General features: G+C 39.1%; 1 protein-coding gene across 1 annotated transcript in view; it reads right to left on the bottom strand.

The window, feature by feature from the left end:
- Nucleotides 1–19,317, bottom strand: part of LOC149288014 (polyphosphatidylinositol phosphatase SYNJ2-like) — a 45,359-nt gene extending 26,042 nt beyond the window's left edge. The window contains exons 1-4 of the mRNA XM_089492155.1: nt 19,194–19,317; nt 7,469–7,555; nt 3,641–3,914; nt 1,698–1,923 (exon numbers count right to left, since the gene is read on the bottom strand). Coding sequence (XP_089348281.1) covers nt 1,698–1,923; nt 3,641–3,914; nt 7,469–7,555; nt 19,194–19,317 — 711 coding nt within the window. The remainder of the gene's footprint in view (nt 1–1,697; nt 1,924–3,640; nt 3,915–7,468; nt 7,556–19,193) is intronic.
- Between the last annotated feature and the right edge of the window lie 4,438 nt (nt 19,318–23,755).

Below are 23,755 nucleotides of genomic sequence, written 5' to 3'. Positions count from 1 at the left end.
CACCTCAACATGAGTGTTGTCTGATGCTTGGGGTGGGCTGCTATGATACTTTATTGCCCTTTTCAGGATAATAGCCACACTGTGTAGCTAAGTTTTGGCTAGCCACAGTGCCAGCGCAGCTGTGTCCCACATTCTCTCTACAATGCTGGTTTTATCTGGCGCTGAAGGGGCTAACCTCTGGTGTCCCGGCAGGAGGAAGCAAAGTTTGGCGGGAGTACCCAGTCGGGGTACAGGGCGTCCCGTCACAGTGGTATTTTAAAACTTTCCATACACTAATTCTACCACCATTCTTTGTCAAATGTATTGCTTCCATCGCTCGCTCAAGCAGCAGGATGCTTCCATAAACATAGTGCCTTTAAATATGGCGCATGGCACCCTGGAGTGTTTCTTTGATATTGAGGCACTGTAGCAACACCGGTTGAGCAAAGAAAGTGATAGTAGATCCACACCCCCTAGCTTAATATCCCACAGGAGAAATGTTCAATCAGACACATATGCCTGTTCATTATATACTTATCTCCAGTTATCTCCAGGGCTAGCTGGAGAGAAAAGGTATGTTCAGACCCCAGTCTGAACACAGCATAAAGCGCTGCCAATGATTTCAACAAAGCACTTTTCTGCCACTGACTGACAGCTTCAAGCACCCAATCAGTGGCAAAATCATAGTGCATGAGGGCTGCTGCAGGATAGCCTCTTCTGCACCAGGTAAAATCTGTCTTTTTTTTTTTGGTAAAAAAATGCATATTAAAGTACTTTGACCCCTTAAGAACCAGGGCTATTTTACGCTACAGGACCAGACAATGTTTTCGCATGGAAGTGAAGGACATCTGCTGTAGAATGACATTTTTTCATGACATACCTGGTACATCATTGGTCACAAAGAGACTTCTTTAGAGACTATGTCAGGGATATTAAATTGTCACTTTGAGTCAGTAAGAAAAAGCAAGATAAAAATTGCTGTGTTACTGATCCTCTGCTGTTGAAGTAGTATTTAAATCTTGCCTCATACTATAAACAGTTACATGTAAGTTGCTTTAAAAAGTCAAACAAGTGATATAAAATAACAATGTGGGTTATGTATACAGCACAATTAATGTGCAAACTGGTAAAATTGGTATAATCGCTATAGTGACATTCATAGTACAATTCATAGCAAAGACTTGAATCGCTATCAGGTGACATCACAGTCTGATGTTTGTAATTATGCTAAATTTATAGAATACTCACGAAAGAAATGTTCTACAGAATATCCAACTACTGAAATATCTGAAACCCCATCCTACTCTGCAACTGAGCCTGTTAATTACCTACTGGCGACTTAAAGAGCTCTATAATGTAGTTTAATGGAGCGCTAGAGTTCCTTGTGCTTTCCTAGTATTCCTAGTACTTTCAAATGTCTAGGCATGATTACTTAATAATGTAAAATGTTGCCTCATTCATAATTAGGCTTTAAATGTGTACATAGTTCATATGATGTCATATCTCAGTGCTCAGCATAGGTAGCTATACAGATGTATGCTCCAGATGTATGCTCCAAGCCTTCACACTCATCTGAGCAGAACACAGTGTGCCAGTTACAAGGGAACCGAAATGTCACCGAGCACCAATATGCCTATTTTAACAGGGTGTAAACATATTGTTGTAACCCACCTGACCCCAGCTAAAAACTCTGCTGTTTGTCTCATCTGTTACAGTACCTGCTCTGTCTCAACAAAGTTGGAAACATGTCCATCATCGTCTACTCCTCGGATGTGAAACCTGGCACCAGCACGTACACAGCTTATCCGTGAGATAAGGCAAGCTTTGGCTTTTCGATGAGAAGCATATACTGTACGGATTTCAACGCCTCCACAGATAACCTTCAGCAGCCAGTCAGAGCAGTTCACTTGATAGTGTTTCAAAGGCACATGCAGCAGCTTATTCCTGCATTTCAAACGACATTTTAATAAGTCAATAACACTGTTAATATGAAAAAGTCACTAAAATAGCTATGTGGTTTGTTAACAGCATTATAGAGGACATTTTTGGATTAAATTATTTGATTACATTAACATTAAACTGTTTTTTCCATGTACCTAAATTACAACTGCAAATTGCTCTATAACAGAAACTACAGGCCAAGGAAAGCAAACAGTGCTAAGATTATAATATTGTAGGGAAAATAAACGATATTAATGTTTCGTCTTTCTCAAGTTTGCAGTTTAATAAATAAACCCCTCTACTGAGATAGCTAGTAGCAAGGGATACCAAAAGATGAGGTCTGAAATGAAGTGGTCCATTTTACTCTTGCATGTGGGCCAGGTATTTCAGAACTTAATTTGTATTACCTGTGAGATGAACAAAAAATTTACTAAATTGGGAGAATACTGTTAGTGATTACAGTCTTAACTTTACACTACCGAATACATCTAATTTTACTTTTTGCACAGTGGCCCTTTAACATGCTTCAGAAGTAGAGTCAGATCACATTAATTATTTCCACAAATCTTTTCTTTAGTCATTAATGACTAAATAGATAATATTGCGTTACCCACAAAACACTTCTTGTAAGTTTATTCCTTCAAAGGTTTCTCCTATTTTGCCTCAGCTGGCATTGTTTGTCATGGCTTACTGTTCCATATTTAATGACACTTTCTAATTTTCTCTTGTGCACCCTGTAGACAGGAGATTCACGTGTCTTTTAACTGGCAAGCATGAAACTTTACCCAAACAGAAACCCACAGAACTACAGTGTATATTTATAAGCAAACGATTCCAATAAAACGGCTGTTTTCATTTAGTTTTATTATTATTTATTGTTTTAATTTTCAAATTCCGTAGCGCTGTACAATGGGTGGACAGGACACCCAAGTAGTATGTAACATAACAATTTGACTTACAGAGACAGCAGGTGAGGAGGGCCCTGCTCAAACAATATATTTTTGTTTAGGTATTTAAAACACAATGTTTGTCAGTTACTCCCAGGTGAAAAACAAGGTCCATTGTGTCATTGGGGGTTGACAGGAGCATTTGCAGCTTCTTCTCACTGGTATCACTTTACATTATGAAGGGCCAACCCTAGTGAGCTCCAAGAATAGCATGGGTGACCCAGGATAAGGCATATTAAATCATTGAAAGTCACCTCACTGATTAAACCATGCATTATGCAGGCTCAGTTCAGTCATTCATGTAGAAAAATTGGCCAGGGCTGGCCATTTATAATGTATAGTGCATTTAGGGAAGCTGAAACCACAACTCTCCTCCCAACTACAGTTTTAGAGAATAAAACTCCTAGAGTTGGCCTAGCAACAATTTGATGTAGGCTTAGGGCATATGTCAAATGATTTGCATATTCTTTTTGTTCTAAATAGTTTAGACACAGTAACATTCTACTACAAAAACCATGAAAACTACTAATAGCAGTTATATAGTAGGGGTCTTATGTCATGCAATAAATTGGGCATGCCCTGGGTGATAGTATGTTTGTTACCAGGAATGAAAGGTCAGCCTGAAGTCACATTCAATGTGGTACATAGATGAATCCCTAGTAACAAATTACTTGGGGCCTCTTTAAATGATTCAATGTAAATGAACAGTTAGTTTGACATAGGACCCGTAGTTCTTAACAATATATGAAGTAAAGGTAATTCTGAATACTAACCAGAAGAACCAATTTCCAGGCTCATAAATTTTATCACTAGCTTGTTTTTGGGCCCGCACAGTAAGGTCAAAGTTTGATCCTGTGTTTGGCCAAGAAAAATAAAACATCCCTGAATTAAGGATTTTCCTGAGAGCTGTAACACGCTCCTCTTCTTTGGTTTCTTCTTGGAGAGGACAGAAGTCAGTGGCTGTAATTTTGTAAACTTCAGCATCTAAAATTCGTCCCACAGAGGTACATCCAGTTACTAAGACAAGGAAGTGCAACTGTACATTTCCTAAAAGGAAAAGGAGATCATCAATCAATAATGAGATTAGGAATAACACTGACATTGGTCAACCATGAGTCGCATTAAAAGCAGAGAGTAAAAATGTAAGAATAGTAATATGAAAGGATTTAGTGTGCGCAAATTCTGACAATTTGTTTCCTTTAGTGTTGGGTTGCTATTCCTCATGAGTTAAACACACTCTCCGTGTGCCTCTATGTGACATTGACATCCAGTCAATAGATAAACCCTGCAATATCCCAATGTGGCACTCAGTCAAGTAAAAGAAATACACGTGCCGTTTCACAGTATTCAGGTAATTCTGTCTTTATGTAATTTACTGTTAAATGTAATAACTGATGTCCCCGTGCCTCAGTCTAATTAGGAACCTATTTCAAAATAAATAAACCAAGATTAAACTATGTGCTTCCGTTCAGCAGCTACATATCAGTATTCCATCTGAAGCAATGGGAGGTTGAGATTACATTACTAAAGTACTAAATAAATAAAGCAGAACTTGGTACAAAAAGGAAAGAGAAGAGGGTTTTAGGAGACAATTCTGGATAAATACAAACCAGGTGCTCATTCAGAGGAAAATGAGGCCACGTGGCCACCTAATTTAACCATGAGTGGAAGGTACTTAAGCACCAAATATTATTGTGGATTACAGAAGAGTTGTTTCAGCAAACTATTACACCACCTCATACAAATGAGAATTAAAGGCAATCTGATTTGTGTTAATGTATTTTCTAACACTTCCTTCACAGATTAAGGCATATATATTAAGGTGTTGATGCCTCAGTGAAATCTGGTCAAGTTAAAAGTCCCATGAAATATGCTTCATGGCCAGTAATTAGTCTTGTCTTAAATATACATACACAAAGCCTGAAGGCCACATTTCTAATTATTTCCATTATTATGCAATTTGCTACAATGACTTTCATTCCATTAGAAACCTTACAATAAAATGAATTCAGATAGGAAGTTGGTACATTTTGCTTTCTAGTGTCACTTAATGTTTAGGCAGTGGACTGCGTATCATAGTGATCCAGCTCGACAGACATTGTAATATACTGAAATATACATAATTGCAAATATATATATATACATACATACATACATACATACACACACACACACACACATATATAATGATCTATATGACCAAAAAGTACACTCCTTCTAAACATAGTGAGTCACACCCCATTGCTAACATGTAATCTCCATAGACAAACACTGGCAATAGAATGGGTCATGCTGAAGAGCACAGTGACTCTAAACATGGCGATGTCACAGGATGTCAGCTTTGCTACAAGTCTGAAATCTAGAAGTTTGATGGAAAAATCTAGGCTTGGCTGATGCCAGGAGAATGCTATCTACTGGAATGAATTGTTCCTACTATAAAGTTAGGTGGAGGAAGGATAATGATCTGGGGTTGTTTTTAGGGGTTGGGCTAGGCCCATTCGTTCCAGTGAAGGGTAATCTTAACGCTACAGCATACAAACACATTTTAAACAATTGTATGCTCCCACATTTTGTTACAACAGTTTGGGGATGGCTTTTACCTATTACAGCAGTGCTCCTGCGTACAAAGCAAGGTCCATAAAGACATAATCTAAGGAGTTTGGTATGAAAACACTCAAGAAGCCTGCACAGAGCCCTGACCTTAACCCAACAGAACGCTTTTGGGATGAACTGGAACACTGATTTGTGAGTCAGGCCTTCTGGTCCAACATAAATGACTGACCTCACAAATGCTCCTTTGGCTGAATGATCACAAATTCTTACAGACATATTCCCAAAATCTTGTGGAAAGCCTTTCCAGAAGTGTGAAGGCTGTTACTGCTTTTTAATTCCCATGGTTTTGGAATGGGATGTCAAATAAGCTCATATACTGTAGGTATGATGGTTAGGTGTCCACATATTTCTGGTCATAGAATTTGGAGAACAGGAAGTCCAGAATGATAATACAAGTCTTTGTTATGCTTTTCAGAGCCAGTTTGGGAATTTGATGTAGCCCACAGGTATTCTAATGCACATTAATAAAACATATAGAACCCTATTTCATACTGCTTATGGAGAGTAGCAGCTCCCAGAACATTCCAGGGCAATAGAAAAACCTATATTCTCCCTGTGTTAAAGATGGCAATATTTTCCTGTAACAGTGTGTGGTGTCTAATGATTTTCAGTAACCTGTCTAGGTAGTCTGGTAGGGGGACTAAATTAGAAGATAATTCAGAAAGGACCAGCAAGTGCAGGACTGAGTGAGCTTTGTTTTTTATTTTTTACTCTTATAATCTTAACCATGACATAAATGATAGTGCTTGGGCTTAGATGACAATGTCAAGTGGACAGGAGTAGGAAATGTAGTAGTCTCAAAACTCTGAGGGTCACAAAAAGTACAGAAAGGAGAGTGTACAGAAAAGTACATGTAACACCCAAAAAGGCACCTCAAATTTGCGTTATATAAAAGAATAAGTGTCAGCAAAATCTCATTAATGCCCCCCAAGATTTCTGATTGAAGAACTGCATAGCATAATGGGGCAAGTAGCCTACAAGATATTAAAATCAAGGTAGATAAATTATTATTTATTGTGCCTCTGTGAAACGCAAGTCATTTTAGTTATAGTTACCACAACACATAAATAACACATTATGATGAACACAACCTGTACACTGTATAAAACAATAGCTCTGACTGGAGGTTATAGAACAAATAAAGAATTCCACAATAATTAATATTATGTGAATTAACTAACCTAATTTGTACTGTGTAAAACTGTAAACCCCTTTGTACTTCTGAGCTGAATCAGGTTTTTTTTCTGTACAAACAATTATTGGTCTATTCAGGAACGAAACCTGAAGAGCAAGTTTCTCACAAAGTTTGAAGTTAGCTCGGGGGCACAGCATGAAAATGTTCACTCCCAAGAGAAAACATTCCTTTAGAAGCTATTTGCAGAGCCTGTTAGCATGTTACATTACTCTATTTTGCTGGTTCTACTCGGACATGGGCAAATTTGTAAGGGAGCACCAACTGGAGGGAGTTAAACTAGATCTGTGGTCACCACACGTGATCCACAAGCTCATCAGAGCCAAGGACACTATGGAGAACATTCCAGGTCTTCCCGCTGTGTCAACCACGACTGTTTGGGCAAATGTTGCATAAAGCGGGCTGACCAACAGGCACAAGACATTGCATGGATTGTCATTCAGGGAGGGCTGTCTCTAAGGACATTTATGCATGCCAGGGGGCTGTGCAGATATAGACACTGCCCACAGTACATTATGGAGGAGGAGACTGCCCGTCACTTGTTCTGGCAGTGCCTGTTTGCATAGGCATTGTTCAGAGCCGTGGAGTTGGAAATCAAAGAGTTTATTGAGAGAAAGTACCTGTCCTACCACTCTGTACTTTACAGACTTTTTCATTGACGATGCTCGGGGTCTTGTGTTCTCCGTAAAGGACTGGTGTTTATGGGGTTTATCTAGTAACCCCCAGAGTGGAAACACCTCTGAATTTCACAAACATCCATATATATCAAATATTGCAATACATAAATGTAATTTACCTGATTTTAGACGGAGCTCACCCAGACATCCATAGGCTTCCTGAAGACGTTCATACTGACCTTTAATTGACTCCTTTTCATCAGGAGCTAGAGGAAAAAGTTAGAGAATAATTAGAATACTTCTAATGAAGACCACTAAGCCCTACTGATGGTTTAGACTATACAGTCCGCTATAAGCTACTACATATGTATATATAACAACATTATCCACTGAAGAACAGCTATATCTATCCATACTAGGTTGCATCTGTACTATACAACATAAGAGGGGCAATGTGTTTAGAAACATAGAATTTGACAGCAGATAAGAACCATTAAATTCTAGTTTGATTATAAAATCCTGTTGATCTCCAATCTTATTTGCTCCTTGGGCTTGTCTATGGACGACCTTATGTATGTGGTGACATAAAAAGTATTGTTGTCAATGTGTTTGCCAGTTGAACTCTTCCAGTATCGCGTCTTTTGATATGTCACTCATGTATTGTATGTTACTGTGTTTTTGTCTCTTATTAAATGACTGTCATAAACAACATATTCCTGTTAAGGAAAAAACACTGTGGCGTGACATTAATCACTTTTTTAAACATAGAACATGAATTCCTGGCCTTGTATGTAGGTGTGTAAAGTTCACACATTTAGGATGAGTTTATTAAAACCCACCTATTTCAGCACAGTCTGAGACAACACTGAATAAGCAGCATTAAACAGTCTATATAATTGGTGACTTTTCAGATAATTACAGAAGATTGTATACATTTAAATGGATTTTAAGGGATTGTACTGTAAAATCCTGACTAAAGCAGATTACATAACCATCTTAATTTGCATAATGATATATTTCTACAATTGTGTTTACATTGTGGGTAAGAAAAGCCTGGTAAAAGCTCGGACTTTAAATTTTTGGCCACTGAAACTTTTTTGGTGTTTTACTTGCATTTGTCACATATTTCCAACCCAGTGTCTAGAGAACAAACACTCTGGGAAGCAGTACCAAATTGACTGGATCCTTCCCCCTTGTGTGAATGGTGGCAACCTTCGGAGATTGCGGCGTCTAGCACATTTTCCTAAAGGCACATAATCATTTGACACATCACCCTTACCCTTTTGAGTGTCGTGGTTTGAGATACATTCTTCCCCCTGGTTGGCCAGAGAAAGTCTTGTAGATTTGCTATAGTTACACATTAAACTAGTGAAAATATTTTTTCAGGGCATATTAAGGAAGTCATAGACACCTAGATTAAGTACATGCTCCAGCTATGGGAGGCAGTAACCATAGCAGGCATCAGACATGTAGATCACCTGGCAGCATGTTGGCACTTTGCACTTTTACTTTTTTAACACATTATTATTGCCTTCAGCATGGCTTTCAATTTCATTTGTATTTTACTCTTAGAGAAGATGCTGAATGGTCAGACTGATCAGCAGCTCACTTCATTGTAGAAGAAGCCTGCACATTTAAGTGTAAACACAAGGTTTTCCTCTTTAACCCCTTCGAGACAAAGGCTGATTTTACTTTTTGTACCCTTTGTGACAATGGCCTTTTTAACATTTCTGCGCTGCTTGTGTTTAGCTGTAATTTTCTTCTTTCCCGTTTACTGAACCCACACACATTAGATATTGTTTTTTTCAGGACAAGAAGGGCTTTCTTTAGATGACATTGTTTTGATTGTATCATATTATTTACTATTAAAAAAATTATAAAATATGGTGAAAAATTTAGAAAAAAATGACTGTTTCTAACTTTTAGTTGAAAAATCTTTTACTCATCTATAAAAGGTAATGAAAAAACCTGCTAAATAGATTCTACTATTTGTCCTGAGTTTAGAAATACCCAATGTTTTTATGCTTTTTTGCTTTTTTCTACCCATTATGGGGCAATAAGTACAGGTAGCGTTTTGCTATTTCAAAGCCATTTTTTCCAAATCTGGTAATTCTTCCCCCCATGTGCCATTTCGGGTATCTTTGAACCCGGCCAATGCAATTTACCCCATCAAGTCATATATTTTTGAAAACTAGACAGCCCAGGGTATTCCAAATGCTAGTATTTTAACTCTTTCCATGCACCATATCTACCACCAGTCTTTGTCAAACTTTATGGTAGTCATTTTTTTGCATTTGTTTTGTCATACACATTTTACTTCAGGTATGAATTAAAATGTTCTAGTTTATGTCACTATCACAAAACACCCCAATATGTGTTCAGCAACATCTCCTGAGCGCAGCGATACCCCACATGAATGATTTTGCCTGGCTGTTTGGGGGCAAAAGGGCCACATTTGGGGCATGCGCATTTTTCAATGTTGAACTTTGGCATTTGGGGATCCACTGCCCATGCCCTATTTGGTACATCTTTGAGCCGAGCCATTTCAGTGTGCCCAATAAACCCATATATTTTTGAAAACTAGACACCCCAGGGTATTTCAAATGCTAGTATTTTAACTCTTTCCATGCACCATATCTACCACCAGTCTTTGTCAAACTTTGTGGTAGTCATTTTTTTGCATTTGGTTTTCCACACACATTTTAATTCAGGTATGAATTAAAATGTTCTCGTATATGTCACTATCACAAAACACCCCAATATGTGTTCAGCAACATCTCCTGAGTACAGCGATACCTCACATGAATGATTTTGCCTGGCTGTTTTGGGGCAAAAGGGCCACATTTGGGGCATGCGCTTTTTTCAATGTTGAACTTTGGCATTTGGGATCCACTGCCCATGCCCTATTTGGTACATCTTTGAGCCGGGCCATTTCAGTGTGCCCAACAAAACCATATATTTTTCAAAACTAGACACCACAGGGTATTTTAAATGCTGGTATTTTAACTCTTTGCATGCACATATTTTACCACCAGCATTTTTTCAAAGTTTGCAGTAATATTTTTGTGTGTGTATTTTTCCCACACACACCTACTTTATGTATGAATTTACAGCTCCTGGTATATGCCGCTGTCACACGACACCCCATAATGTGTTCAGCAACATCTCCTGAGTGCAGTGATACCCCACATGCATGGGTGTGTCATTTTTTGGGGGAACTAAAAGGCCACATTTGGTACGTGTGCATTTTTCTAATTGGAAATTAGATGTGTGGCCATCCTTCCCCCCGTGTTAATTGGGACGTTGTTGAACCTGGCCCATTCAATTTACCCCATCAAATCATACATTTTTTAAAAGTAGACACCCCACGGGCATTTAATATGCCAGTATTTTAACTCTTTCCATGCGAGAATTGTTTTAAGCTAATATGCTAATTTTAGGACTTGCTCACAAAAATATATTTTTTATATATATATATATTTTTTTTTTATTATTTTTTTAAAAAAAAAATTTAACATTTTTTTTCAACTTGGAGGTTCCCCTGATAGTGACATCAGTGGGAAATGATTTTTACATTTTACTGTTTTTTACTATTTTTTTCTAATTATTATTAATTTTATTTTATTTTTTTATTTATTTTTACTAATCACACTGTGATTAGAAAGCTGGGCTCCATTGACTTGCATGGTGAATGCAGTACCTGTATTCAACCTGCAAGTGGAGCCAAAGTTCTCTAGATGGTCTGGACCATCTAGCGAACTTTTAAAATTTGTGGTTCCTGTTACAGGACGGCGGCCATCTTCCTTGATGGCGAAGATTGCCGGCAGCTGCGGCTGTGACCGCTCTCCGGAGCGGTCACAGCCCATCAAAAGGTTAGTGTTTGGTGTCGCTGGATGCCTCCTGATCGAGGCATTCCAGCGACACCATTTAAGTTTAGGAGGCGATCGTCGATCGCCTCCTAAACGCTTTTAAAACGGGCGTCCGCCGCCATACAAAGTATGGCGGATGTTGACGCCCCGTGGAGGGGCCAGAGATGGCCCCTTCGTGCCGATCGCGGCGTTGCTGAATGCCTCGAGGTCGAGGCATTCAGCAACGCTTTTTGGGTGCAGAAAGCGATAGTAGATCGCTTTCTGCACCCGTTTAAAGACGTGCCGGTCCTGGCACGTCAATTGTCGTAAAGCACATGCTTTTCCGTGCCGTGCCAGGACCGGCAATTGTCATTAAGGGGTTAAAGGACATCTCAAGAAGTTCAGCATGGAGGTAAGGGGAGAATGGGAAGACTTAGTATATGACAGAAATTATTTTATAGACATCGCATATGTAGCTGGTGAATTGGTATATGTGAGCTCAAAAATGCTTTCTTCGTTCAGTAGAGGCAGCTTGGAGAGGAGTTAAGCGAGACATTATTGCTACCTCCAATAACAAAACATGTCTTACATGTGAATGCAGTAGAATGCACTGGAATACATAAAAAATTATTTTAATACACATTTGACATAAAAATATGGCTGCACTGCCCCTTTAAGCTGCCCAGAACACAAACCAGGAGACATATCTCTGTAGTAAAAAGGAGAAAAAAATGTCAGTCAATATTTAACAAAAACATTACCAATCCATTCAATTATATGACCTGCAAAGAAAGCCTAGTTTACAAATACCAGAGACCATGAAATGAACTACCAGCATCAGGATCTATAGCTACCTTTTGGTCCTGCACCTTTTCTGGAATATGTTTCTTACGATACCGAGCTAGCATAAGCCCTATTGTGTGTATTTTACGGTAATCTCCACTATACCCTCATATATATGTCAGGGAAAACACAACACACCACCTGTTTCCTCCACAGACACCAACACAGCTGAGTGTACTCCTATGTTTCTTGGGTAGAAATGCTGGACATTGAAACATGTAAAGTAAATGGTGGTGGATCAGAGGAAATGTTTCAAGAACATATGTACAGGAAAGTAAAATATGACAACACAACGGAAATGCACAGTGCCAGCTGAACACAGAAATGGAAGAAAAGATTCCTCTTAGTGAGGCTGATAAGAACATATACAATATGGAAAAAAGCCAAGTGAGATCGTCCTCCCTCAACTTGTTATCCACAACTATATCTAATAGTGTGAATGATCTAAGTGTGACTGTCCTCATAACAGCAAAGTTAGTGCTTGTTATACTTTGAATTGGCCCTAAACACTTTCTATTCTTACAACTGCAATTAATATTAAGTTAAAAAAGGTAATTTAATCTTACTCCTAATATCATTGACTTTTAGCATAGTACACTAAAACAAGATACAATTGGAGATCAGTAAAAAATAACGCTGTAACTCTGTCTTATAATACACAGCAAACAACGTGTTTTAAAATTTACACCATTATTACCATATCTGAATAAATCTAATTTTGGCCATCTGATATAATCATTCGCACTTCCTTTTCTGAGTAAACAGAAAGGAAACCCAAAACAGCTGGGTTATATCTGTATCCTGTTTGCACATGGAACATTCCATCAAATATCACTGTCTGATGACTACTTGATAAAGGAAACTGGCCAGTGGGGATATTAATAATTATGAATGCCCTTAGAACAATTAAAATGGTAAACTTAAAACTAATTTTGCTAAAGATCACTTTATTCTGAGGTTTAATCAGAATATTCTCAATGACCCTTCATAAGCTTACATGGAGGAATCGGTGGGTACCTATTATCAAGGAGGAGTTGAATTTATTTTTATTCCCCATTAGAAAGCATGTTACTAAGAATTTTTATTTCATATCTTATTTTATGAAACACATATATATATATATATATATATATATATATATATATATATATATAAATGAATTATAAAACAGCGTGTTTGCGTAGGATACAAAAATTTAAACTACAGATATCATGTTGTTCACAGCTCTTTTATCATGAAATAATTATCTATTTTATATTTAATAACTGAAGTTTGAGTTTCATATACCAGATTAGAAGACGTAGAGAGGGAGGGTGACATAAAAAAACAGAGGACTTTTTAATAATTAAATAAAAAAACAGGAGGTCTGTGAATCAGACATTGTCCACAAGGGTTCTTTAAGGTTTCTTTCACTCTTATTACCCTAATCGTATGTGGACATCCAGATTAAAGAAAAAACTTTAATACACTTCATAGTAGTTTCTGTAGTGTATTTCTTATAGCATCTTTTTTCGCAGACAATTCTAATTTAGAAAACTACTCTTTATTTTTTCTTAAATGCAGTATTTAAATAATAGCCATAGTCCTTCTGAGCAGGACCACGGGATTCTCCCTCAGTAACGAATTACTCCAAATAAGCCTAGTATTCAGTAAGTATTATGAATCATAATGGTTTCCTAACTTTTCAAACTGAGCAGACTTGAGCGGTCCTGGAGCTGTCAGAGGTACAGCAGTGACCATCAAACCCAAACCATGTAACACCGCTCCAGAACACCAGAGGGAAAAGGTTCTCAGTATACAATATGGTAGATACTTCAATGAAAATTCCAGCCCTCCTCTCATCTGAATGCACAGCAGGTGCTGCCAAATTTAAACTAATGTTCAGTTGTCTTCACTGACCTCATCCACCAGGAATGCCAATAAGTCACAAAGTGCAGCAACTGAACAAGCAGGATTCAAAAGGATTCACTCCCAAATAAATGACTGCGTAAATTCAGACTCCTGATCCCCTGTTATAATGTATAATTTAGAACTTTCCCTTCAACCTAAAGTTTGCCTTGTGTAAACCGTATTCTTACATTCTTTATCAGTAAAGCTAAAAATGTCTACTTTTGATCTGTTGTATCTCAAACAGGAGCCCAGTCTGTTAGAATTGTTTACTAAACTGAAACATGGAGATGCTTATGTGAAATACTACAAACACATTAATATAGATTTTGTAAAATATGCTTCTATACTCATTGGGCTTTGGCCCCATAACGTTGGTATTATAGGCTCATATCTGCGCCCCTAGTAGAAATGCCCTCTTGCTGAACTGTTGTCTCGCATAGATTATAAATGACCTGTAGTATGACTATGTTGAGCTACTAGACTGGATATCCAACTATTTAATCTTTTACTCCCATATGGACTATATGACAACATTTTCACCTTTCGTGAAACTAACATGCCTGGTGGGGCTTCCCATGTACTCACTGGATTCCCCTGTTTCGTGTGTGTTTTAAACTTTTACCCACATACATTTTTCTCCATGTTGTATATCATTGTTTTTTTCTGCAATCCATTAAAGTCTGACCTAAAACCATGCCAAAAAAATAAATTTATACTATTTCTAACCCATCTGTAAATATTTCAATACACACAAATACTTTGCAAATATTCTTCTTGACATCACTTTAACATGCAAATCAAAGACGGATTCAAAAACCATTACACGTTTGCAGTACTAGAGACACCCAAAGTGTATTTTCATTGAATGCTTAGACTCTTGAACAAGACGTGCTGTGGTCTCCTCATTTTTGGACATACTACTACTAAAAAAAATCCTTGCATTCATTTTTTTTTAACCATTGTAATTTATGGAAATTGGATACCAATGCCAAGAGGACTTTGTATTTAGATTTGTACAAAAGCTTATAAGCCTGCCCTTGTTTGAAGACTGACTCATTCTTCCTTACTGATATTACTCAGCCAAACACTGCTCTGTCCTATTCACATCAGAAGCAGGGATTTCCGTACAGAGTGACTGAACAAACCTCCTGGCCAGTAATTTAAGGACGCACAATACCCCCAAACAAACTGTCCCATTGTCCTGGACTGCCCTATTTGCCCCACTTTTACAGGAAATGAGGATCATGGATCAGCTGGGGAGATCCTCTGACCTCACCTGATTGGCCCAAGGATCTTTAAAATCAATGGAGGTCTATGCTGTTTTTAGCATAGATGCCCATTATAGCTCCCATATGGCCACATGCTGACACTTTGAAGCTGAATACCTTAAGGTAGCTCTTCCTGTAAGGCAGGCAGGTGCCCATGTCCCTGATCACTTTCCATGCAGGGACTGCCCCTTTCCACCGCTTGCTACACCCCGCAACAGTTACCACACAAGCTTGCTAAGAAGCTAAGCTGGTGGGGGTGCTACCGTATCATATAGGGAACCTAGGCAGCTGCTGAGGACACAGCCATCAGGTTGTCTCCTAAGTAAGCAAGCAGGTACAGCAGGTAGAGGGTGGAAGCTGGACACATGATTTGTCTAGGGTGAAATTGTTTATTAATTAATGTTTATTTGATTTGATTAACAGCTGTAGTAATGTGTTTGGGACAAGTAATATGATCAACTACTTCATACATCACAAAAGCTGCCTTTTTAAGGTTCTACAGAACATGCTTAGAAAAGGTAAGGTTAGAAAGGTAAAATGGTTTCTGCTGCCTTATTTGACTGATTTGAGTAGGCCACTTTATTTATTAAATACAATTATTAGAAGACAATCTCATCCATGGATATTTGCTATTGTCAAAAAGTTTGCACAACCAGTACAAGAGTTTGTGTCATAAAATGCTACTAAAAAGTGAAATTAGGGGAATTTTCTGTTAATGATCCAGTAAAACCAGTTTATGTGGATTTCACTAATGTGACATTGGCATTCCAACACATACATACATACATATATATATATATATATATATATATATATATATATATAAATGATTTAGATTCACTCACATGTTCACATTCTGGTTTCTGAGAATATTTTTAGCCTTTATTATTGAAGTAGCCTTCCCTCTGTTTGTGTCATATATTCTTGGGGTTTGAGGAGTCCTTGCAAACTGTCATCCATTAAGGAGAGTATTGTTTCACTTTTTGGGTTCTCATTAGACTGGTTGGATGTACCTGCCGCAATTGTCTCTGAGGACCAGTCACACTCTTATGGAAGGCTGAGGCCTCACCACCTTTGCTCTGACTGCTGTGAGTGGTGGCTGTGGGTAGGTTTGCTGTTGCTGCCAATGCTGCCATTCCCCCCTCTGAAGCAAAACCGCAGTGTGATGTGGAGGTAGGTGTTGGTTTAAACAAGAATTGGTGATATGTCCAAACTTCTTACCCTGACATACTTCCTTACGGCACCTTGCAGTGCCCCATCTCCCACACTCTCAAAATCATCCCGCACTTTACTATGGCTCATAACCTAAATTCAGATCATCATCTTTATTAAAATAGATCTCTGAAAAATGAGACCATTAGCAAAGACAATAATCCTTTTTTTCTATCAATAAGGGTTGTAGTTATAAAAAAAAACCACTTAAAAGGCATATGAACACTCAATTGTTTACTTCATATCTCTATTGCAGGGGTGTCCAAGTTTTTTCTGCAGTGGGCCACTTCATCAGAATTGTATCCGTGCGAGGGCCGCACTCATTTTTCACTGAGAGAAAATATGGCCTTTAATAAGATATGCACATTAAAATAAAGTAAATGACACAAAACCTTTACTTTTGTCTCACTGATTTCTGGGATTTCTGGGCCTACAAATTCAGGATTCTGGATAAGTAAAAATAAAATAGTTCTATTTATTTTAGCGATGCACTAAAATTAAAATTCTGGACCAAAACCAAAAATTCAGGGTTCACTTAGCCGAAACTGAAAATGACCCCCCACACACTTTTAATAAAAGTAAGTTACACACCAAAATTGTACAAAAAAATTATATATTATGATTGTTAACAGCAATCTCAGGCACACCCAGATTCCAGCATGTACTGGTTGGCTGGGCATTGTATTTTTTGTCCAATTTTAGTGTGTAACCACACTTTTATTAAAAGTAACACACCAAAATTGGACAAAAAAAATCAACAATATGACTTGGCATGATAGGAGTGTGATTGCTAACAGCAAACACACTCTTTTTATACCCAGGCAACCAGTGAATGCTGGAACCTAGGCATGATGAGACTGTGATTGCTGTTAGCAGATTGCTGTTAGCTGTTAGCAATCACACTCCTATCATCCCAAGTCAGCCAATACATGCTGGTACAGGGTGGCTGTGAGTGCAGACCCCATACTGCTGGCAGCTAGCCAGGTTTCAGCATGTACTGGCTGACTTGGCATGATAGGAGTGTGATTGCTAACAGCAATCATAGTCCCATCATGCCTAGGTTCCAGCACTTACACATCCATGCTATCACACACACAAATTCATTCATCACAGATTCATTCCCTCAATCAGGCATACTCATTCACAAAACCTACCCCACCCCCTTACCTGCTCTACAGCTCTCGATGCCGCTCACAGACTTCAGCAGGGGGCGCGGCCTCCCTCGTTCTCCCCACAGAGGAGGCAGGACTGGAGCAGAGAATAGACCCTCCCACAAGTAAGCAGCAGGGCTCTTATGAGCCTGGCTGCCGATCTCACGCGGGCCGCACCTCGAGGTTCCGCGGGCCGCATTTGGCCCGCGGGCCGCATGTTGGACGCCCCTGCTCTATTGTATTGAGAAGAGCTGGTCACCATCAGTACAGGCACCGCATTGTCCCTAGGCATGGTCTGATCCTTGCTCACTATAATATAGACAAGGAATGCTAAGAAAGCAAGCAATTCCTGTGCAGTTTTATGCATTTAGATAACTGTAAAACGCTTTATTTTTACTATAAGTACTGTATTATTAGGCATTTTATTGATATAAAAAAGTTTAATGTCTTTTTAACCGTGAGGTGGTGCTTGCTTAATATTAGAGTGAAAATTGTTTTATTGTGTGAAGTTCTTGAAGCTAACATTAACGTCTTTCCTAATGGCTTATTTTCCAGAGATTCATGTTCTAGGTAAACACAACTCGCTAGGGTTTATTGTTTCTTTAATCTCCAACACAAGTGGCTAAAAAGCAGATAATACAAAACAAACTGTTTTTACATTTTTAATTTCATAATTAATATTTTTAAATAATTTAATATTTGTTTTATTATTTATAAGTATCAAATCCCTCCACTTTGGCAGGAATGTTTTGCAAATATGTGTCAATGAAATATTTTAGCAGTGACTTGAATACAAATTAAATATTTTAAGTTGTTATTGTATGCTTGGTTTTGTTTACATGTACCAATATTACTATATGCCTGGTCCATCAAATACACCAGATGTTAAAATAAAGCAGGATGTGAGATGTGTTTGAAGGTATTGGTCACTTTTACATATATTTCCCAAATAGTGCAACTTGAAAACTAGGACATCTTCCACCATACCTCAGCCACCTGTCAAGCTAGTAGGTTCCAGATGGTGGTCACAGCTTTTTGCACATGGTTTCTGTCAGAGACAGTTCACGTAGGTCAAAGATGTCCCAATGTTGGGTCCTTACAAACCTGTCACTGTCCATTCTCACTGATGTAACAACTTCATTTCAGAGGCAAGGAGACCCCCCTGAGAGAAGGGCCAAGTTTGCCATAGATAATGCACAGTTAATGGGATGTCTTGAATGTCATCTCACTGATGGGACATGAAGTCCTCCTTGTGGGAGAATTTCTCCAGGGTTTGGTTAGTGCTTATGGTTGACCTTCTACAAACTATCTCCATGCATTCAAAATGTAACTATCATGACATCATCTCCACATGAAATAATGGGAAACCTAAGCAGTTATTTAAGATGCTCAAGGGTAGCAAAACCACTGATTACCTCAGAAGTAGATTGTAGAGCAGGGACCTCTTCTCCTTCTCTGAGGGACAGGGAATCCTCCCCCCTGTCCTACTACTATATATATATATATATATATATATACACAGTCATATTTCATATTAAAACATTACAAAGCTGCCTTACATAGCCAAGTGAGGATGTTAAAGTACTCCAGTCCTACAGCTGGGGTCTGAGGTATTTACCACAAGAATCGCCCTCCCTCCAAAAGAGTGTCCTCACCACCCCCCACCCCCCCTCCATGACAATGATTACTTACTGAGGGTGGCCACCGTTCCGGACTCGAAGAGCAGGCAGTCCTCTCTGCTGCGGGACTCCAGCAGCAAACTGTAACAGGCAGGGTCCTGCTTCACATGCAGCTTCAGACCTTTACTTAGCGCCATGGCAGCCCAAATCAGCAGTGTGGTGTCTGGAACAAGCACATATTTCTCAGGAACTGCCACCAGGGAGGGGGCAAATAGAGGGCAATCGCTTTACTATACACCCTTATACTTGATAGGGTACCGAATGCATCTTACTCGGTCCTCAGATCACGAGGAAAAAAGGTGATCGGGACTCGTTGGCGAGGATCCGAAACCGGATTTCACCCAATTCCTTCATGCGACTTCTTCCACTGTGTAGAAAGTGATCCCAGTCCTTTCTCCAGCCCAACCCAAACCCCTAAATCCGCAGGAAGTATATAACAACCACTAAAACCAGATCGGAAAGTAACAGATGATCCGCATTCGGCTACCGTTGTCCATGTCCCAAACACCAGTTCGGTAAATGTGTGACAGCTGTCCTCAGATTGGGTTCCAGGTACACACCCAGGATGTACACATCATCTGCTTAAAGCTGATGCATAACGTGGATCCTATCTTCAACCCACCTTGTGATTGTATACTTATGCTAGATCCAGGGCAGATGGCACCGGGTCTCCTTCAATGCTCCTTTCGAATTAAGCGATCAGTTCCAAAGCGTGCACGACCCGTTCGAATTCCTAACTCTTTGCCTTAATGGAAAAAGCTTGTAATTCACCAACACTTGTTTCCTGTGTGCTTTCCTGGAACCATTATGTATTCTCTTTTATAAGAGTCCTCTGCATTTACTCTGCTTCCGGGGTGCCTCTTTCTCTTGTTTGTTTACCCTGTTCCCTACGGCTCGTCTCCTTTTCGGGTGAGGACTTGAACACAGGCTCTATGGGAGTTTACTACTTTGTTCTTCTACGACTCCTCCTTGCTGGCTGAGCAGGTAAAGCCGAAATGCTCCCTCTAGTGGACAACAAAAGAAGGGAATCCTGATTTGTACCGCACAATCCGTGTGGCAGTTATTTATAAATATGTGATTGTTTCCTCCTTAACTTGTTATACTTTCATAATTCTTTCTAGCTCTCCTACACAGACTTTGTCACTACTCTATGCTAATTCTACTGGACCTTTCTGCTGCTTTGGACACTGTGGATCACCCTCTTCTCATTCAAACTCATGACCTCTATAACACTGCTCTTTCCTGGTTCACATCCTTTCTTTCTTATCGTACCTTCAGCGCCTCCTACTCCGGTAACACTTCCCCTTCCCCTCTGTTGGGTACCCCAAGGCTCATTTCTAGGATCTCTTCTGTTCTCACTTTACACTATATTACTTGGCAAACTCATCTCAACCTTTGGCTTTCAGTGCCACCTGTATGCCGATGACACCTAGCTCTACCCATCTTCTCTTGATCTCTCTCTCCCTCTCTCTTAGATCGTCTAACTAACTGCCTGCAGCGGCCCCTGCAGCGTAGGAGACTCCCAGGTCATCAGAGACTCTATGATGGCGGCACTGGCACTATTGGCATATGAATCAATAACATTTATTGTTTGCAAAATGGTCACTTTGCATTTACCTATAAACTTGTATGCAAAGTAAATTACCATACACAGGGAGTGTGAGAATTGATCCTACTGTGCATTTTGAAAATTTTCTAATTTTCCGGTAGTCAGCCTGTCTCACAAGGCTGCGGTTTTAGATCTTTAGATAAATATGGTAGAAACATGAATAACAAAAACACCTAGTCACCACGAGGTAAGTTCCTCAGGGTAAGGACTGAGGAACGACAGCTCAGTTATTAAACATTGCACCCTACTGATACAAGTTTGAAGAATAGTATCTTTTTTTTACATTTTGTAAACCCTATGAGATCTCTCTTCCAAATACTTTTAATAACCACACAGAAATGTTTAAATTCCCAAGGCAATAGCCTATCAGTACCTGATTTATATCACAAGGGTTTCCCAGAATTAGGAGGAGACAAAATCTTTCACGATAAAAATATTTTTCAAAAGGCTTTAAGAATTGCACAATACCAGGGATGATGTTTCGAATGCTGCAATAATAATAATACAAGTCGTAGATGGTTTTCAGTTCTGTATTCAATTATGGTTTCCTTTTTTTTAATAAAAAACAGCATTCAAACCGGTTTTATTGAAACGTTATTGAAAGAGTATACTTCTGACTCAATATTTCTTAATGTATTCAGCATAAAAGAAAAATGTGTTTTGTTATGATTTACAGAATATTATACCTGAAAAAGAGGAAGGAAGAGAATATTTGTGAAAAAAAACCCTGTGCATTTGTAAAGTGAATGCTGTACCATATGTTTGCTATTATAACACAGTACAAGCTGTGGTTCCTTAGAGGGACTGGCACATACCATGAATATTTGCAAAACGGTCTTATGTGACAGGGGAATATAACACTTATCTTAAACACTAAGTATAGTCTCTAAAGGCCATGCAGACATTATCTAAAGTGGATAAAAAAGTATCTTAGTATCAACTTAGTTGAAATAAATGAAATGCCAAATGTCAAACTGAAGCGTCAAAGAGATGGGCAAGTCCTCAAGATTGCAAGCTTGTGAGCAGGGCTCTCTCCACCTAATGTATCAGGTTGTCTTAGTCGGTCATTTCTTGTGTTGTCATACCCCTTGAATATATGTATTGTAAGAAGCGCTGCATAAATTATTGATGCTATATAAAGGAAAGATAATAATAATAATAATGTCTGCACATTTATACTAGGAATATAGGTGGAATCTAAAATACAGTTTTATTATGGACAGAATTAGCCCCACATAAGGGCCAGGCAAGCCTCAAGACATCCTTCAGTGAGTGAGGGATAAGTAGCCAAAGATTAGGCATTGTAAAAACACTGAGCAGGTGCCACACATTCTTAAAAGCCAGAGCTCCAGAATATGATGTCATATCCCAGCATGCAACACTAAGGACAGCCTACTTCCCAGGGTTTTAGTGTTGCTATAGATCCTACAAAAGTATCTGCCATAACTGACTGGCCAGTGCCATCATCTGTTAAAATTGTACAATGGTTTATTGGATTTGCCAATTTTTTGTCAACTTATTTGAACATTTTTTGTCTATCATTCAAACCATTACTGCACTAACTCACAGGAAAATGCAACTTCACTGGAACCCTTCTGCTCATGCCTATCCTGATTCTCCCTGACCCACAGAAACCCTTTTACTTTCAGTGGAGAAATCCGCTGCTGGTACCATTCTCTCACAATTCTCAGGTGATAAGGAGATAGTCTCTCCTATTTTTCTCTCAAACTGTCCCCTTTGGAACACAACTAAAATGTAGGAGATTGTGAATTTTTAGTCATAAAACTCGCCTTAGAGGAATGGAGACATCTACTGGGGGTAGCTCACTATCCTGTAACTGGGTTTAGTGGTCAAAAAAACCCTTGAATATTTAAGAGAAACACAACCTCTCTGACCACTACAAGCTTGACAGGCCCTTTTTTTCTCCAGGTTTTTCCTCCATATTACCTATAAACCAGGTTCACGTAATGGCAAGGTAGACACACTTTCTCGTTTACATTACCCCCGATTCTTCCAATATTTCATTAGATATTGTCCTACATCTTACGCAGTTTTTAGCTACCACATCTTCTCTGATTGATGGCATCAAGCTGAATACACATAAACTACAGAAACCACTTCTTGCTGGCTGTTCCTCTTTTGAGGGAATGTTCCCTCCACGGTGGAAAAATGTACCTTCTTGACACCAGGTTCTCCAGACTTTGTACGACTCTTTTTTGCCAGGCCATTATAAGGCACCAATTTACTAATATGTCCCCATTCTTCGCGAATTATAGTTTTCACCCCTACTGGTTTCGAGGCAACCCTAAAACAGGTTCCATTCCCTGTGCTGCTGATTGCCTTCACTCCCATTGTCAAGGATTTACTCACCTTCAAAATGTGTAAATCCTAAATTTTCTTCGAGAAACATGTTTACCATTGAAGATCTCCACCACCTTACTACTGCATCAAGGACAAGGTATGGCTTTCCACTACTAATCTCAAACTCCCTGTTCCAGCAAAAAAACTCAGCCCCAAATTTTTCAATTTCCTATTGCTTCATTGGTGTCAACCACCCCCCAGCTCCTATCCAATTCAATGGCGATGAAGAATATGAGGTCCAGGAAGAGGAACACTTCAGTATCTTGTGCACTGGAAGCTGAGGAGAAATCCTTTGGGACCTGACAGGGAAACCGTCCGTGGAAACCCCCCCGGATGCGGGTGTCAGTGGCTTCAGGGGTCCCGTGTATGATGGTGACTTTTTTTTAGTGTACTGATGTACTCCCACTCCCATCACATAAGATTCTATCTTATACTGTAACGGGTTCACCAAGAGAGCTGTAGTAACTCCCAGAGATCACCCACATGTATCCTCCTGTTGTCCCCGGAATCACTTCCAGCACCAGCCAGCATGCGCACCTTGGAACCCTGCTATGTGTACCCAATAAGTAGACACAACTACCTTGGACTGAGTACAGCAGGAATGA

The sequence above is a fragment of the Sceloporus occidentalis genome, unplaced genomic scaffold (genome assembly GCF_023333645.1).
Source record: "Sceloporus occidentalis isolate IW3139 unplaced genomic scaffold, rSceOcc1.0.p SCAF_54, whole genome shotgun sequence".
In the NCBI taxonomy this organism is placed as follows: Eukaryota; Metazoa; Chordata; class Lepidosauria; order Squamata; family Phrynosomatidae; genus Sceloporus; species Sceloporus occidentalis.
This window is presented reverse-complemented; position numbering and strand designations above follow the sequence as displayed.